The 18,739-nt window shown below is 41.4% G+C and overlaps 2 protein-coding genes across 7 annotated transcripts in view; both read left to right on the top strand.

Annotated features, from left to right (window-relative positions):
- LOC121536734 (FERM, ARHGEF and pleckstrin domain-containing protein 1) overlaps positions 1-5,927 on the top strand; it is a 76,154-nt gene extending 70,227 nt beyond the window's left edge. For all 4 annotated transcript variants that reach the window (XM_041844223.2, XM_041844222.2, XM_041844221.2 and 1 more), the window contains exons 25-27: positions 340-447; positions 4,414-4,565; positions 4,672-5,927. In XM_041844223.2, coding sequence (XP_041700157.1) covers positions 340-447; positions 4,414-4,565; positions 4,672-4,753 — 342 coding nt within the window. In that variant the 3' untranslated portion in view covers positions 4,754-5,927. The remainder of the gene's footprint in view (positions 1-339; positions 448-4,413; positions 4,566-4,671) is intronic.
- Positions 5,928-6,520: 593 nt separating this feature from the next.
- Positions 6,521-18,739, top strand: part of LOC121536731 (dedicator of cytokinesis protein 9) — a 129,265-nt gene continuing 117,046 nt past the window's right edge. For all 3 annotated transcript variants that reach the window (XM_041844212.1, XM_041844209.1, XM_041844203.1), the window contains exon 1: positions 6,521-6,950. In XM_041844212.1, coding sequence (XP_041700146.1) covers positions 6,834-6,950 — 117 coding nt within the window. In that variant the 5' untranslated portion in view covers positions 6,521-6,833. The remainder of the gene's footprint in view (positions 6,951-18,739) is intronic.

Genomic DNA, 18,739 nt, shown 5'->3' with positions numbered 1-18,739 from the left:
AGGCAAGCCACAACAAAGGGGTTGAATACTTATTGACTCAAGACATTTCAGCTTTCCATGTTTAATACATTTGTAAACATTTCTAAAAACGTAATTCCACTTTGACATTATGGGGTATTGTGTGTAGTAGGCCAGTGGCAAAACATCTCAATTTAATCCATTTTAAATTCAGGCTGTAACACAACAAAATGTGGAAAAGGTCAAGGGGTGTGAATAGTTTCAGAAGGCGCTGTAAGTGTTTGTTGAAATTCCCTCTACTTGTTTTTATTTTTGTCATGTCATTTTTATATGTAGTACGTGAACAAAGTTCATTGATTGTAAATTGTTTTTCTACTGTAGAATCAGTTGTCAGGAAACCTGCTGAGGAAGTTCAAGAACAGCAATGGCTGGCAGAAGCTCTGGGTGGTCTTCACCAACTTCAGCCTGTTCTTCTACAAGACCCACCAGGTGAGGGCTAGCACCATCTCCTCGTGTCCGTGTTTGTCTGTCTGTGTAGACCATGGCCCGTATTCACAAAGCGTCTCAGAGTGGGATTGCTGATCTACGATCAGGTCCCCCTTGTCCATGTAATCTTACTAATTATGATCTAAAAGGCAAAACTGATCCAAAGTCAGCACTTTTAAGACGCTTGATACATATGGTACCAGAACGACAGCAATGTGTTCTGGGGAAGAAGACACTCACCTCTCTCCCGCTCCTTATGATACGTGGCGCTGGAGGGGATGGCTGCCGTTTTATGGACTCTTCGTGTTTTTTTGTATTGTTTGTAACTTATTTTGTACATAATGTTGCTGCTACCGTCACTTATGACCGAAAAGAGCTTCTGGACATCAGAACAGCGATTACTCACCTTGAACTGGACGAAGAATGTTGCTGCTACCGTCTCTTATGACCGAAAAGAGCTTCTGGACATCAGAACATCGATTACTCACCTTGATTAATTTTTCTATAATGAGTCGGACGAGAGGGATTTGCTCCAGACACCCGACAGGGCCCTCATCCCCTTCATTCGCAGTTTACCTTCGATACTATTGGCCAATTTACAATCGCTTGATAATAAAGTGGACGAACTACAGGCACGAATATCCTACCAACGGACATTAAAAACTGTAGTATCTTATGTTCCACGGAGTCGTGGCTGAACGAAGACATGAATAACATACAGCTGGCAGGTTATACACTGTATCGGCAGGATAGAACAGCAGCCTCTGGTAAGACAAGGGGTGGTGGTCTATGTATATTTGTAAACAAAAGCTGGTGCACAATATCTAAGGAAGTCTCGAGGTTTTGCTCGCCTGAGGTAGAGTATTTCATGATAAGCTGTAGACCACACTACCTACCAAGAGAGTTTTCATCTATATTCTTCGTAGCTGTCTATTTACCACCACAAACCGATGCTGGCACTAAGACCACACTCAATTAACTGTATACGGCCATAAGCAAACAGGAAAACGCTCATCCAGAGGCGGCGCTCCTAGTGGCCGGGGACGTTAATGCAGGGAAACGTATCTGTTTTTGCCTCATTTCTACCAGCATGTTAAATGTGCAACCAGAGGGGAAAAAACTCTAGACCACCTTTACTCCACACACAGAGACACGTACAAAGCTCTCCCTCGCTCTCCATTTGGCAAATCTGACCATAATTATATCCTCCTGATTCCTGCTTACAAGCAAAAACTAAAGCAGGAAGCACCAGTGACTCGGTCAATAAAAAAGTGGTCAGATGAAGCAGATGCTAAGCTACAGGACTGTTTTGCTAGCACAGACTGGAATATGTTCCGGGATTCTTCTGATGGCATTGAGGAGTACACCACATCAGTCACTGGCTTCATCAATAAGTGCATCGATGATGTCGTCCCCCACAGTGACTGTACGTACATACCCCAATCAGTTCGCACTGAGCTAAAGGGTAGAGCTGCCGCTTTCAAGGAGCGGGACTCTAACCCGGAAGCTTATAAGAAATCCCGCTATGCCCTCCAACGAACCATCAAACAGGCAAAGCGTCAATACAGGACTAAGATCAAATCGTACTACACCGGCTCCGACGCTCGTCGGATGTGGCAGGGCTTGCAAACTATTACAGACTACAAAGGGAAGCACAGCCGAGAGCTGCCCAGTGACACGAGCCTACCAAACGAGCTAAATTACTTCTATGCTCGCTTCGAGGCAAGTAACACTGAAACATGCATGAGAGCATCAGCTGTTTCGGACGACTATGTGATCACGCTCTCCGTAGCCGATGTGAGTAAGACCTTTAATCTGGTCAACATTCACAAGGCGCAGGGCCAGACGGATTACCAGGACGTGTACTCCGAGCATGCACTGACCAACTGGCAAGTGTCTTCACTGACATTTTCAACATGTCCCTGTCTGAGTCTGAAATACCAACATCTTTCAAGCAGACCACCATAGTCCCTGTGCCCAAGAACACTAAGGTAACCTGCCTAAATGACTACCGACCCGTAGCACTCACATCTGTAGCCATGAAGTGCTTTGAAAGACTGGTCATGGCTCACATCAACACCATTATCCCAGAAACCCTAGACCCACTCTAATTTGCATACCGCACCAACAGATCCACAGATGATGCAATCTCTATTGCGCTCCACACTGCCCTTTCACACCTGGACAAAAGGAACACCTATGTGAGAATCCTATTCATTGACTACAGCTCAGCGTTCAACACCATAGTTCCCTCAAAGCTCATCACTAAGCTAAGGACCCAGGGACTAAACACCTCCCTCTGCAACTGGATCCTGGACTTCCTGACGGGCCGCCCCCAGGTGGTAACGGTAGGTAACAACACATCCGCCACACTGATCCTCAACACGGCGGCCCCTCAGGGGTGCGTGCTCAGTCCCCTCCTGTACTCCCTGTTCACTCATGTCTGCATGGCCAGGCACGACTCCAACACCATCATTGCCGATGACACAACAGTGGTAGGCCTGATCACCGACAATGACGAGACAGCCTATAGGTAGGAGGTCAGAGACCTGGCCATGTGGTGCCAGGACAACAACCTCTCCCTCAATGTGATCAAGACAAAGGAGATGATTGTGGACTACAGGAAAAAGAAGAGGACCGAGCACGCCTCCATTTTTATCGAAGGAGCTGTAGTGGAGCAGGTTGAGAGCTTCAAGTTCCTTGGTGTCCACATCACCAACAAACTAACATGGTCCAAGCACACCAAGACAGTCATGAAGAGGGCACGACAAAACCTATTCCCCCTAAGGAGACTGAAAAGATTTGGCATGGGTCCTCAGATCCTCAAAAGGTTCTACAGCTGCACCATCAAGAGCATCCTGACTGGTTGCATCCCTGCCTGGTATGGCAACTGCACAGCCTCCGGCCGCAAGGCACTACAGAGGGTAGTGCGTACGGCCCAGTACATCACTGTGGCCAAACTTCCTGCCATCCAGGACCTCTATACCAGGCGGTGTCAGAGGAAGGCCCTCAAAATTGTCAAAGACTCCAGCCACCCTAGTCATAGACTGTTCTCTCTGCTACCGCACGGCAAGCGGTACCGGAGCGCCAAGTCTAGGTCCAAGAGGCTTCTAAACAGCTTCTACCCCCAAGCCATAAGACTCCTGAACATCTAATCAAATGGCTACCCAGACTATTTGCATTGCTCCCCCCTATTTTACGCTGCTGCTACTCTCTGTTCATTATCTACGCATAGTCACTTTAATAACTCTACCTACATGTACATATTACCTCAATTACCTCGACTAACCGGTGCCCCCGCACCTTGACTCGGTATATAGCCTCGCTATTGTTATTTTTACTGCTGCTCTTTAATTATTTGTTACTTTTATTTTGTATTATTTTATATAGTATTCTTTTGTGATTTTTTGGGGGGGGGTATTCTTTCTTAAAACTGCATTGTTGGTTAAGGGCTTGTAAGTACGCATTTCACTGTAAGGTCTACACCTGTTGTATTCAACGCATAAAATGTGATTTGATTTTATGCATGTCTGTGAAGGCCAGAAGCACAGCAGTGTGTGCTGGGGCAGACCCCCTACCCTCTTCCTGCTCATGATCCATGATCTTCAACATGGTACACTCTAAGAATATCCCATTCATTTAAGATATCCCATCTCTCTGTGGAATTTCAAATCCATGTGCCATGGAAGGGAGTTATGCACATCCCCATGCCAGTTCATCTGCTCTCACTTTCGGCACAGCTCTCCTGAATCCAGTAGAATCACCACACTGAAACCAGTGTTAGTTATGCGATAGTTAGTTACTCATGTTTTGTCACAAATTCTGTGACCTGTAGCCATGGGGCATTTTCCCTGATTTTAAAATGCGCCATGAAAGTATAATAGTGTTATCAAGTATATTTGTAGTGAAAGTGAGTAGCTCCTTGAAATTCAGATTGCTTGACTGTTTGGTCCTTTTCCTTCTCTCCAGGATGACTATCCTCTGGCCAGTCTCCCCCTGTTGGGCTACTCTGTCACCATACCCACTGAGTCTGAAAACATCCACAAGGACTATGTCTTCAAACTGCATTTCAAATCCCATGTCTACTACTTCAGATCTGAGAGCGAGTACACCTTTGAGAGGTACAGTACACTTCTGTCTATCCTGTATTGTGTACAGTATATAGTATGTTTGTTTACAGATGTTACTGGGCAGTGTGAAACCCTCTGTCTCTTTCTCTCCATACAGGTGGATGGAGGTCATTCGCAGTGCCACAGTCTCTGCCAGCAGCACCCGCATTTTGAGCCGGAAAGAGCCCCATCCGTACTGATCCAAAGAGCAAGGGCTCTCTCCCTGTCTCCATGCCTCTTCTCCCTACCACAACCTCCCATAGGGTCTGGCCACATCTAGCCTTCCTTCACACTACGACTCCCCAAGCAGCAAGCTGAAGCAGAGCCCCACTGGTGCCACATTCACTTCACTTCTCTGGACTCTCTTGATTTCCTTTTCTACACATATCTGGGACATATGTACATTGAGCAGTGTCCATGCACAATCTTGGTGCTTTTTAATGCTTTAATGGTGACATGTCCGCTGGTTTAGACTGCATCAGAGACTGCATTTTCAGCATTTTTACTCAGCTCTGAACCTCTTTTTGTAGGACGCCATTTTATACTGTTTTCTAACGGGCTGAATCACTTACTGTACTTCTGGTTTCACATTCTGTCATTGGATTGTTTTTATGGTGGAAACATGTTAATATAGAGAATGCATTTTTAAACTTGTTTTTTTCATAGATGGTTAGAATATCACTGCATCCTCAAGATTTTTGTCTCCTTGTTTATTTTATGGGGGAAAACAAAAAATTAAAAAAAATTAAAAGTGCCAAACGGTTTTATCATTGTCCTAGACTTTAATGCAATTTTACTAAATTGGTGGTGAGGAGACTTGAAATGTGTTGTAAAAAAAGGCCACTTTAAATTACTTTTTTCTTTTAATAAGATGTCTCTGGACAGTGAGAGACCTTGTGATAAGTAAAATATCAGAATATTTTGTTGTATCATTGACATAACTCTAGAACTACTTATAAAGCTATCAGGGTAGTTACCATCATCACTAACGCCATTATTCAAGTAAAGTGAATATTCCTGTTATGCTTTGTTGTATGGATACTTCAGAGGGTGTTCTGAAGACTATTATATTCCACCCTCAATTGTGTGAGAAATGTGAGATGTTCATAATCTGTGTATTATGAAGGAAACTGTAATGGAAAGCTTTAAAGAATATGTGTGAAACAAAATATAAACTTTCAGTTCCAAGCACCATTGCCCTTGTTGGTCTAGGCTGCCTCCCATATGTAAAGAGTCCTTTACAAGTCTACATTAAATGGATATATGCATATGACAGAGAGGGAAAACTTTGGTTTTCCTTATTGAGGGAATGCTGTGTTTTCCCAGACAACAGAGAGCGCTTTGGAAATGAAAGCAATAAAAACCTAATTTGAACATTGTATTGTGGGTTCTTTGCTAGTCAATAATAGCTAACAGAGGTGTGATTGCCCATGGAATGTTTTTGACCACTTTCACCTCAATGCACTGTACAAGAAAATTGACATTTTGTTTCTTGTATTCCTATAGATGGCATCATTGCTCAATAACATAAGACCTGTGCGATTGTGCTAGTCACATACTGGGCCGAAGTTATTGCATAATTTTCATCTGATGAAAGAATTCTACGTAGTCCTCCTAAAAACAACTTGGTCATTCCCATTAGGTCTTAAATGTCACATTTGTTGTGTGCAGTACTTTACTGTATTTGAATTATGCACGTTTAATAGTTGTTCTAAATTAATTGAACAATAATTTCCACTATGGTGACAGACATTGCATTGTATCGTCTCTACTTTTCACGTTACATGTCGATAAAAACAGTTTATTGAATATTATTGTAACAATGATTACAGTGCAGTCATAGAATGCTCATATCGAAACTGGAGTGGGCAGGCCTTTGTAAATCACTGGAGAAGGGAGGAGTGGAGAAATACCTTAGAACGACGTACGCAGATTACGCATTCTGGCTGGCGTAGCATGTACACCGACCTTAAGGGAGTACGACGAGGGACTGCGGTAATGAGCCGGTGACCGCGCGTTAGAATGGTTTATTATGACAACAACAACTCAGCGGGGGAATGTAACAGCTGCGGGATAATACAATATAACTTTCACTAGTAATTGGTGCAAATTATGAGATCAAAAAGGCAGATTGAACCAGCACAACATGATCCAGTTTTAAACTCGAGGTGCGCACTAGTGCCGACGGAGAAACGGATAAACCGGCTGATGATTCAGTTTTTACTCTTCTTTGACGTTTTATAAATTCCTAAAGAAATTGATGAAAGGCAGGACTCGACAATGTCAGTTCCAGTACATCCGGAGACCAGGAAATTTACAAGGGGACTAAGTAAACCTGGCACTGCGGCTGAACTAAGGCAAAGTGTATCTGAGGTTGTCAGGACCTCCGTGCTTGTTGTAAGTACACTACATAATTTCCCTCCTCTTCTAAACGTCTGTTTGCTATTGTGCCTTGTGTGTTGTTACTTTCTAGTCCGTCGAGGTGTGCGACCATCGTCACCCAACCTCGAGGTCAGCAGGTGCAACACTATGATAATTATACTCAATGTGGCCCAATAAAATCTGTATAACATTTTTTACAAGTAGGCCTACTTCAAAGCATTAAATTATGCATTCCATGTTGGGAGTTTACCTATTATTTGACTTGGTTTACCTGTTAATTGTTTAGGCCTCCATGCCTCTATCATTGATTAAATATGTAAATGAGATGCACACCGCAGCAATGGTAGGCCTATACATGAATTATCATGGATATGAATTATCCTGTACATTTGTTTTTGAACCTGCAATATGTAACTTTTGGGATGGGATGCACAACATGTCGGTATTAGCACACTGTATTCAATAGGCCACCAAATTGTCCCCTCAGGTCAACATATTTGCATGATACAAGGAAAAATTTAATTTTAGTCCTTAACTAAAACCCATTCATGTGTATATGTAATAATTATTTTATTTTTTCATTGCTTTTAGAAATGACAATTTATATAATGACCAAATACATGTTATGAATCTCTGCCTCATAGGATATTTAGTATCAGTGAGGTAGTCTATGTTAATAGAAAGGCTCTCAGAGAGGCACCACATTACAAAGGGATGTATTTGGCATCAATTTCATGGTCGGTATCCCAGACAGTATCAGGTGGCATTTGTCTAATGATGAATTTGACCATCCAGTTTGGAACATTTGGGCAATGGGTCCTGTGATATCACAATATCAATTTTGCAAAGGCTCTGAGGAGAAATGAGTTGACCCTTTTGTGTGTGTGTGTACTGTGTTTGGTGTGGTGTTTGGAGTGATTGTTCCAACTTTCCTAGAAGAAGTTGCTAGGTAACCGAAACGGACACCTTCCAGGCTCTCTGTCAGGGAAATGGAATCCTGACTCAAGATCCCAGACGCACAACCACACCTTCATATTATTTATTCATTTTCTCTCATTGAACCAAGCCAGAGGATTCTGGAGGAGACTAGGGATATGCAAAATAATGCATTTTAGAAGGAAACCATTGTGAATATGAATGAATAAGAACAACTCCCAAGTTCAATGACCAACATATGGTGAATGGTAGGAAGCATGAAGCTGGAAGTATAGCTCTGTTGTTCTGGTGGAGCCCCTCAGTGGAGTGAGACAGGAATGTGATTGTACACAAGATCATCATCCCCACACACACGGCTTGTCATTCATTCCTCCATGAAACATGTAAATACCCTTGGAGAGGAAGAAGGATCTCTTTCAGCGACATGAAGGGGAGATTGTGACGGATCCCCCCATCGTGGACGATTGTATTTCAGTCTGCATTGAAACACAAATGTATTGTATTCTTTCTGTCTGAAAGATTGTAATCTAAATACCCACTAAGAAGTCATAATGAACTGAATAGATCCTCTTTGGTCAGTAGATATTGTATTACTCAAACTGATCATGGATCAAATGCAAAAGTTAGATTTCAGAGGCAAATACTGTTCCACTGATTAGCCAGTTTATGTGATGTTTCTGAGAGGACACACTGGGCAGAGCCCCTTTGTTTATTGTTGGAATAAAGGGACGTGCCAGTGGACAGTGCTCATAGCTGAGATGTCCCTCTATTTCTCCATGCACGCTCAGAGCAGAGCCAGATCTCTCTTTGTGAATACCATTACAACCATAATGGCAGTCATCAGATTTAAATTTGTTGTGCTGCTGGTTGTGGTCGTGCCAGCAACTCCAAAGTCTGCCTTTGAAACAAAACAGGACTTAGCACTCTCTCTCTCCCCCTTATTACATTAGAACATAAATGCATTGGCTACATTAGAGAAGATTCCTCTAAATTAAAAGACTCTGTATTCTAGCTCTGCTTTCCTTGTTTGGAAAGGTGTGGAAACTAACACATCGATGGCAGTTGGATATGATCTGTTAATGCACAAGTGCTAGAAAGCAGCTGAGGGCAGTTTTCTAATTACAATCAATAGTCCATGTTGGATTTCAGCTAATGGTGATAAACTTAGATCCTCACTGGCCCTGCTGCTGGTGGGAATTTAGGGGATTGTAAATCAGGAGGGATGTCATTACACACATACTCCAGGCCTGTCACATGGTCCAGGGGCCTGTGTGAAAGACCAATTAAGACACTTGTGTAATATCTGTGTAGCCAAGGCCCTTGGAGCCTTGCGTGGGCCACTTTGTTTGTCTCGGAGGGAGATGGAGAAATCAGATGTCCCATAAACTGTTTGGCAGGAGGCGCAGCAGAGCATTTCATGTCTCAATCAAACAAAATGTGGGTTTATATAATAATAATAATAATAATAATAATAATAATAATATATGCCATTTGTAAAATATGTCTAGTGAGAATCTACAGTATCTACAGTATATTTTCTGTTTACACTAGCCTTGGATGTGGTGTTGCCAAAGCCACATCCCTGCTTCATGTGTGAGTGCAGCTATTGGTATACCGTAAATACCATAGTATACAGACAAACAAAATAAGGATAGCAATTCAAACTATACAGGAGCTTCTCATCTAAACCATATCGCACATAGTGTTGCATACTTGTTTAATGCAATGATAAACAAATGTGTGGATATTTAAAAAGCCTTTAATTTTCAATTTGGCTAAAAGAGCAAAAATGCTGTATACTGGTATTAAGGAAATTCCGGTAATTATTTCGGGGACATGTGGTGTAGATGTCTTCATGAGATTTTAATCTAGATCTGTCTCTTTACACTACACAAGTACATTGTCTTCAGAAAGTATTCAGACCCTTCGATTGATTCCACATTTTGTTGTTTTACAGCCGGAATTCAAAATGAATGAAATATTATTATTTTTTTCTCACCCATCAACACACGATACCCCATAATGACAAAGTGAACACATGATTTTAGAAATGTTTGCACATTTATTGAAAATTAAATGCAGAAATATGCATTTACATAAGTATTCACACCCCTGAGTCAATACTTTGTAGAAGCACCTTTGGTGGCGATTACAGCTGTGAGTCTTTTTGGGTAAGTCTCTAAGAGCTTTGCACACCTGGATTGTACAATATTTGGCCATTATTCTTTTGAAAATTCTTCAAGCTCTGTCAAGTTGATCATTACTAGACAGCCATTTTCAAGTCTTGCCATAGATTTTCAAGCAGATTTAAGTAAAAACTGTAACTAGGCCACTCATTGTCATCTTGATAAGCAACTCCAATGTAGATTTGGCCTTGTGTTTTAAGTTATTTTCCTGCTGAAAGGTGAATTCGTCTTCCAGTGTCTGTTGGAAAGGAGACTGAACCAGGTTTTCCTCTAGGATTTTGCCTGTGCTTATAGCTGTATTCCATAAATTTTTATCCTGAACAACGTCCCTAGTCTTTGCCGATGACAAGCATACCCATAACATGATGCAGCCACCACCATGCTTGAAAATATGAAGAGTGGTACAGTTGCATTTGCCCCAAACATAACGCTTTGTATTCAGGACATAAAGTTCATTTCTTTGACACATTTTTTGCAGTATTACTAAAGTGCTTTTTTCCAAACAACAGGATGCGTTTTTTTCACTCAGTCATTTAGGTTAGTATTGTGGAGTAACTACTATGTTGTTGATCCATCCTCAGTTTTCTCCTATCACAACCATTCTACTCTGTAACTGTTTTAAAATCACCATTGGCATCATGGTGAAATCCCTGAGCAGTTTCCTTCCTCTCCAGCAACTGAGTTTGGAAGGATGCTTGTATCTTTGTAGTGACTAGGTGTATTGATACACCATCCAAAGCCTAATTAATAACTTCACCCTGCTCAAAGGGATATTCGTCTCCTTTGCTTTTTTTTTTTTACCCATCTACCAGTCGGTGCCCCTCTTTGTGAGGCATTGGAAAACCTCCATGATGGTTGAATCTGTGGTTGAATCTGTGCTTGAAATTCACTACTCGATTGAGGGACCTTACAGATAATTGTATGTGTGTGATACAGAGATGGGGTAGTTATTCAAAAATCATGTTAACCACAATTATTGAACATGGAATGAGTCCATGCAACTTATTATGTGATTTGTTAAGCACATTTGTACTCCTGAACTTATTTAGGCTTGCCATAACAAAGGGGTTGAATACTTATTGACTTTTAATTCATTTCAAAAAAATTATACAAACTAAATTCCACTTTGACATTATGGGGTATTGTGTGTAGATCTGTGACACAAAATCTGCTCTGGAGCAGGTTTTCATCAAGGATCTCTCTGTACATTACTCCGTTCATCTTTCCCTCGATCCTGACTAGTCTCCCAGTCCCTGCCGCTGAAATACATCCCCACAGCATGATGCTGCCACCACCATGCTTCACCGTAGGGATGGTGCCAGGTTTCCTCCAGACGTGGCGCTTGGCATTCAGGCCAAAGAGTTCAATCTTGGTTTCATCAGACCATAGAATCTTGTTTCTCATGGTCTGAGAGTCTTTAGGTGCCTTTTGGCAAACTCCAAGCAGGCTGTCATGTGCCTTTTACTGAGGAGTGGCTTCCGTCTGGCCACTCTACCATAAAGGCCTGATTGAGATGGTTGTCCTTCTGGAAGGTTATCCCATCTCCACAGAGGAGCTCTGTCAGAGTGACCATCGGGTTCTTTGTCACCTCCCTGACCAAGGCCTTTCTCCCCCGATTGCTCAGTTTGGCCGGGCAGCCAGCTCTAGGAAGTGTCTTGGAGGTTCCAAACTTCTTTCATTTAAGAATGATGGAGGCCACTGTGTTCTCGGGAACCTTCAAAGCTACAAAAATATTTTGGTACCCTTCCCCAAATCTCGGAGCTCTACAGACAAATGCTTTGACCTCATGGCTTGGTTTTTGCTCTGACATGCATTGTCAACTGTGCTACCTTATATAGACAGGTGTGTGTCTTTCCAAATCATGTCCATTCAATTAAATTTACCACAAGTGGACTCCAGTCAAGTTGTAGAACCATCTCAAGGATGATCAATGGAGACAGGATGCACCTGAGCTCAATTTCTAGACTCATAGCAAAGGGTCTGAATACTTATGTAAATAAGGTATTTCTGTTATTTATTTTTAATAAATGTGCAAACATTTCTAAAAACCTGTTTTTGCTTTGTCATTATGGGGTATTATGTGTAGATTGAGGAAAAACATTAATTTAATCAATTTTAGAATAAGGCTGTAACATAACCAAATGTGGGAAAAAGTCAAGGGGTCTGAGTACTTTCCAAATGCACTAAGTGTACAAAACATGAATGACACCTTCCTAATATTGAGTTGCATGTGAAAGTCTGCCTATAACCAGCCTAAGTAGGCCTATAACTACATTCCTATTCAATTCAACGTTTAGAGAAATTAATTGAGCTGGAAATGAGCTATTATCAGGCTGGTTAATGCAATTAATGTCTGTTGAATTTGGAAACATCCACCAGCACTCGACCCCCGCCCGACCTACTCAGCCAGTCAGGAACTGCTACTGCATTGTGGCTGTGGCATACTGCATACTTTTTACTAAACGGTATGTGCTAAATAGTATGAAGAGAGTCAATACATAGAATGCAGTTTAATTAAGTAGTACGCTAGTATGGGTATTCAGACACGGCCATTGTCTCCCGTGTATTTCATTAAATCTTGGACTCTAATGAATAGTCATTGCGTGGACTTTGAATCTGTACTCGATTATATGTGAGGTGTCTTTTGTAACATGCACCCCACTCACTCTTCAAAGTATGCTCCCTCAAAACGACCATTGTTTGTGTACGTTTAGTTTTATCTTAATAATATGCCATTTAGCAGACGCTTTTATCCAAAGCGACTTACAGTCATGCGTGCATACATTTTTGTGTATGGGTGGTCCCAGGGATCGAACCCACTACCTTGGCGTTACAAGCGCCATGCTCTACCAGCTGAGATACTTAAGTCTTTCTCTTACCTCTGCTAATTGTGAGTAAGGGACAAGGTATTTAATTAATCCTAATGTTTTGTTGTGTGGGTTAGAGTACCTGTGAGGTTGACTCTCTTTTGACTTGATTTGATGAATGTGTGCATAACTGTGTTTAAATGTGTAATTCAATTTTCTAGCCCTTTACAGTCATGAATCCAGTGTTGAGCTTGGGCCCTGTGAGCCTTGTGTATGAATGCTTTGGTTTCCTGTCAGTAAGATAGGGTGATGGGTGGGCTGTGACATACTGTATGCCACCAGGCCAGTCAGGAGATTAGTGGGTTGTCACTGTTGTCCAGCAGAGCAGGCCCTAAGCAGCTTGGCCGCACGCACTCTCTCCGATCTCTATCTGGTTTCTCTCTGTCTGTCTCTCTCTCTTTCATGCTCTCTCATTCATCAGGGCCTGTCAAGGAAGCCACACCACCCCACAGGGGGTCGAGCTGAATAAAATGCTTAGGGCTACCTGGGTCTGCATGAACCTCACTCTCTTTATACTCAAGAGTCATATAACCCAAGCACAGACCAAGCTGTAGGACTATTTGATAATACATTTTAAATTGGGATGTTTTGTAATTGCTGGGACTGTACTTTAATGAAACATATAAAACATGTAGAAATGTTTTGGGAAATGTGTATGTGTTTCTGTAATCGTAACTCTAGAGCGTGAACACCTGTCCAGGGGGTGAGATAGTGAAACAGCTCCCAGCCTGCCTGGGTCAATAATACATGAGAAAGATACATTTGCGTGCTCAGCTCAAATATACAGTGCTATGAAAAAGTATTTGCCCCCTTTCTAATTTTCTCTACTTTTGCATATTTGTGATACTGAATGTTATCAGATCTTCAACCAAAACCTAATATTAGATAAAGGGAACATAAGTGAACAAATAACACAACAATTACATATTTATTTCATAAACAAAGTTATGAAACACATGTGGCGGCAGGTAGCTTAGTGGTTAAGAGCGTTGTGCCAGTAACCGAAAGGTAGCTGGTTCTAATCCCCGAGCCAACTAGGTGAAAGATCTGTGGATGTGCCCTTGAGCAAGGCACTTAACCCTAATTGCTCCTGTAAGTCGCTCTGGATAAGAGCGTCTGCTAAATGACAAAAAAATAAAAACACCCAATTCCCCTGTGTGAAAAAGTAATTGCCCCCTTACACTCAATAACTGGTTGTGCCACCCTTAGCTGCAATGACTCCAACCAAATGCTTCCTGTAGTTGTTGATCAGTCTCTCACATCGCTGTGGAGGAATTCTGGCCCACTCTTCCATGCAGAACTGCTTTAACCCAGTGACGTGTGGGTTTTCAAGCATGAACTGCTAATTTCAAGTCCTGCCACAACATCTCAATTGGGATTAGGTCTGGACTTTGACTAGGCCATTCTAAAACTTCACATTTGTTGCCTTTTAGCAATTTTCATGTAGACTTGATTGTGTGTTTTGGATCATTGTCTTGCTGCATGACCCAGCTGCGCTTCAGCTTCAGCTCACAGGCGGAAGGTCTGACATTCTCCTGTAGAATTCTCTGATACAGAGCAGAATTCATGGTTCCTTCTATTAAGGCAAGTCGTCCAGGTCCTGAGGCAGCAAAGCATCCCCAAACCATCACACCACCACCACCATGCTTGACCTTTGGTATGATGTTCTTACTGTGGAATGCAGTGTTGTGGTTTTCGGCAGGCATTACTGGAACCATGTCGTCCAAAAAGTTATACTTTTGAATCATCTGTCCATAGAACGTTCTTCCAAGAGTCTTGGGATGTAGCTCAATTGGTAGAGCATGGCGTTTGCAACGCCAGGGTTGTGGGTTCGATTCCCACGGGGGGCCAGTATGAAAAAATAATAATGTATGCACTCACTAACTGTAAGTCGCTCTGGATAAGAGCGTCTGCTAAATGACTAAAAATGTTTTTTTTTTTAAATGTGATGATCATCCAGGTGCTTTTTGGCAAACTTGAGTCATCTTTTTGGAGGAGATGGGTCCCATTATGCCTGGCGAAAACCAAACACTGCATTCCTCAGTAAGAACTTGGGAAGTTGCATAACTTTGTTTCTGAAATAAAGATGTAATTGTTGTGTTATTTGTTCACTTATGTTCCCTTTATCTAATATTAGGTTTTGGTTGAAGATCTGATAACATTCAGTATCACAAATATGCAAAAGTAGAGAAAATTAGAAAGGGGGCAAATACTTTTTCATAGCACTGTATGTAGTAACAAAGAGTATTTGGGTGCCGGGTTCAAAGGGCATAACTGAAGAAAGGAAAAATCTACACTCACTGAAATATTCTTTTAAGTTTTCATGTATTTTCTTTAGCAGCAGAGGTCAGAACAAACGGACGAGTTTCGGCAGTAGCCTTTGTCAGCGTTTGCCAAAACGCGTCCATTTGTTCTGAACTGCTGCTAAAAAAAATACATTATGACTTAAAGAATATTTCAGTGAGTGCAGGTTTTTTCTTTCTTCAATAATACATGAGCCCATGTGACCATCAAGAGGCCCACTCTCTCCTCTGCACTGTGGTTTGGCCAAGGCAAAGTGTAGAGACACTGCTCTAACACTGAACAAGACCTCTGCGCCTCCCCCAATACAACAGTCTGGCTTGTAGACAGCATTTAACTTCTCAGATATCCTTGGTAGATGCACTACTAACCTCAGCAATGGGCCCTGGCCTGCTGTATTCATTAGAGATCGTATTGTCCATCATTACAACTCCATGTAATGACTGTGACCCTGGGAGAGAATCCTCATTTGGGAATTGGACTGAGTTGGAGAGGCCTTGTATGCTCAATTACAGATTATCTGCTTGAGTTGTGCATTCTACTTCAGTGGCATCTGTTCTGTTATCTAAATAGGACAAGACAACAGAGATAACTGGAATAAGAGGTCAGCTGCTTTTCATGCCCTGGCCTAGTATACAACCGAAACGCGTTTTCCTGTCTGTATTCTTTCCACGTTTAAATGTCAGAAAGGGGTTGCTTTTTAATGTTCAGAAGCTATTTAACTAGACTGGAAACATTTAAAGCCAACATGACACAGCTATGACCAATGATACGAGGGCAATTCCATGGGAACGGCGTTACGTTTGTTCACTTTTAAAATGTATGCCAAACAAAAACGATTGATTTCAAAGTTTAACAAACCATACAACTCTATGCACAAGGACTACGTTTAACACTTTCCACAGACATTTTTACAAAAACTAATTTAGGTGAAGAACTGTGCAGATGCGAACTTTGGTAATGGAATTACGGTAACATCTCCCTCAGGTTTTTATGCAACCATGTTTTCCAAAAACTCTGTTAAATATCTGCTCCGAATTAAGATTCAAAGATGTCTGCAGAAAGAATGGGGTGTCAGCTATGACATGGCGCCTTTAGTTAGAAATTAATGTTGGTTATTAATGGAATTACGGTAACAGAATTACGTCATGGGTCACTGATCTATACTACACAGAAATGCATAATTATGGATATGAATGTCATTCTCCGCATGTTTCACAAGTTTGGACATCGCAGAGCGCAGTACAGCAGAGTAGGGTATAGTACAGGACAGTAGAGTACAGTAGCGTGTAGAGTACATTACAATATACTCTACTTTTCTTTACTGTATTTTAACGTATTGAACTGTACTCTACTGTGCTCTACTCACTGTACTCTACTCACTGTGCTGTGCTATCCAAACTTGTGAAACATACTTCTATGATAGGTTCAGATTTGGTCCAGTCCGTCTGTGGACGTTAACATCAAAGCCAGGGTGGACTGACCAAATTTCTATACATTTTCAGTGTCCGGTGTCAGTTGGTGCTCAGTGGATGAGGATGCTGGTTACAGTAAATGGAAAGAGAGGGGTCTCATGGGTAGGTGTCAGTAAGAGCCAGGAGAGGTGACATTAACTGGAGGGTGAGAGAGCGGCAGCGAGAGTTGTCCAGGCTCTGACTGTTTTAACACTCTTTGTTTGACCACCAGACAACAGAAAGACAAAGAAAACAGTTATGAGCTGAACATAACAGTATGCCAGTGGAAGGGAGGACAGTAGCAGCTGACCCAACTGTGGGTTGTGACTATTATGATTTCCCATTGTAGACAACTCAGTTGCAGTATTTCCGTTAGTGATTTATTTAGGTAATTCCGTTACCAATTTAGTAATGGAATTATAAGTTTTAATCACTTAATAATTCATAAACAAAATTGATATCAGTTAAATCACTAACTGATTAGTAGGTCTACCATTACTTGTTACTTCTGTGAACATTCATTATCCTCTCTCCTCATGAGGGAGAGAAGTGAGAAAATATCTTAAAGATATGTTGTTGTTTTTTTGTTGGTAATGGAATTACAAGGCACAAGGCAATATTTCTTAAACGTACAGACGGTAAACAATTTCTCCAAAACTAAATATAAGTGTTGATATTTGTTCGCAGGGGTCTTTACGTCAACTGTATTGTGTTTTTATGTATTTCTAATACCTTTTTAAATACTTTTTCTGGTAAATGTTTTCTAAGAGCCCTTTTCCATCAGTTTATCCAGAAATCACAGCCTTTACTTATGCCAAGATGGAAAATGGTTGAAAAATGTATCTATGCCTTCATTTCCCAAAAACATAGACTCTTAGCTGTCATTTGACACCCAATTTGATATGCTCCTATGAACTTCAGATGTTGGTGCTCATGGGTCGTTTTCGACTAATAAAACTTGAAACCTGATGTGTGAGTTGTGGCGTGGAAGCGTCAAGGAAAGTGAGGAATTAAACACACCCACAGGGCTGGCCATAAACAACGTCTGCTTGGCACAGGGCAGGTTTCTTGGCAGTTGTGGTTTTAATCCAAACCAGATCCAACACTCGAGGTCCTCATGGTCAGAGGAGAGATGCTAGAGGTCCTCATGGTCAGAGGAGAGATGCTCGAGGTCCTCAGTAGAGTACTGGAGGCAGAGGATAATTTTAAGACCATCATGCCCAAGTGAGAGGGAGATCGTTTTAAGCCAGGGTCTGTCGAGTCTTGGTTTTTCCACTTGTTGGGTCGTTCCACCATTTCGGTGCCTTTTTGAGATGTTACTTGGTGGAGAAAAGAAAACGTTTGATTTCACGTAATTTTATCATTCTGTCATAAAGAGCACATGTTCAAGTGAATAAAAAAACAAGTTTTCCCATCTCAAGAAGTTAAATAAAATAAAATAAACTATAGTAAGTGCCTATTAAAGGAAAACTCCACCCAAAAACGATCTACCAGCTCTATTTCTATATTTTGAAAGTTATATATCTTGAAAACTTAATTGCTGACATACAAAACATTTTGGGACTATATCAACAATGGACTAATGAAACAAATACCACGTTTTTGGTTGTAATTTTCCCTTTAAGTGTCAAATAAAGTAGCAGGGTTGACCTTAACCGTGTTAGCGATTTCATCTTAAATCAGTCATAAATCCCCTTGTGAGAGGGGGAATGGAAGCTTGTTGTGTGCAACAGGGAGGGGCAATTGAATGCAAGCTTCACAAAAAAATGAAATTGTTAAAACATTTCTAGCTTCTCTGCCTATTGGTAACAAGGTTGACGTGTTAGGCTCGACCCACTCAGTTTTCCACCAGAAAATGGCCAAAAAGAGTAGATCAAGCTCACCTGCTTTTAAACTATGATTTGACTATGAGATGCTCAATGTTTCTTAAAAAATATATATTTAAAAATGAATAGTTTCCCCATATTAAAACGAGAGTTCAGTTCACGGAACAGGGTTGACCTTCAAATGATGGACATGTTATTTATTTTTACCTTCAAATGAGTCACTAATCTTCAGAA

The sequence above is a fragment of the Coregonus clupeaformis genome, chromosome 23 (genome assembly GCF_020615455.1).
Source record: "Coregonus clupeaformis isolate EN_2021a chromosome 23, ASM2061545v1, whole genome shotgun sequence".
NCBI classification, from domain to species: Eukaryota; Metazoa; Chordata; class Actinopteri; order Salmoniformes; family Salmonidae; genus Coregonus; species Coregonus clupeaformis.
This window is presented reverse-complemented; position numbering and strand designations above follow the sequence as displayed.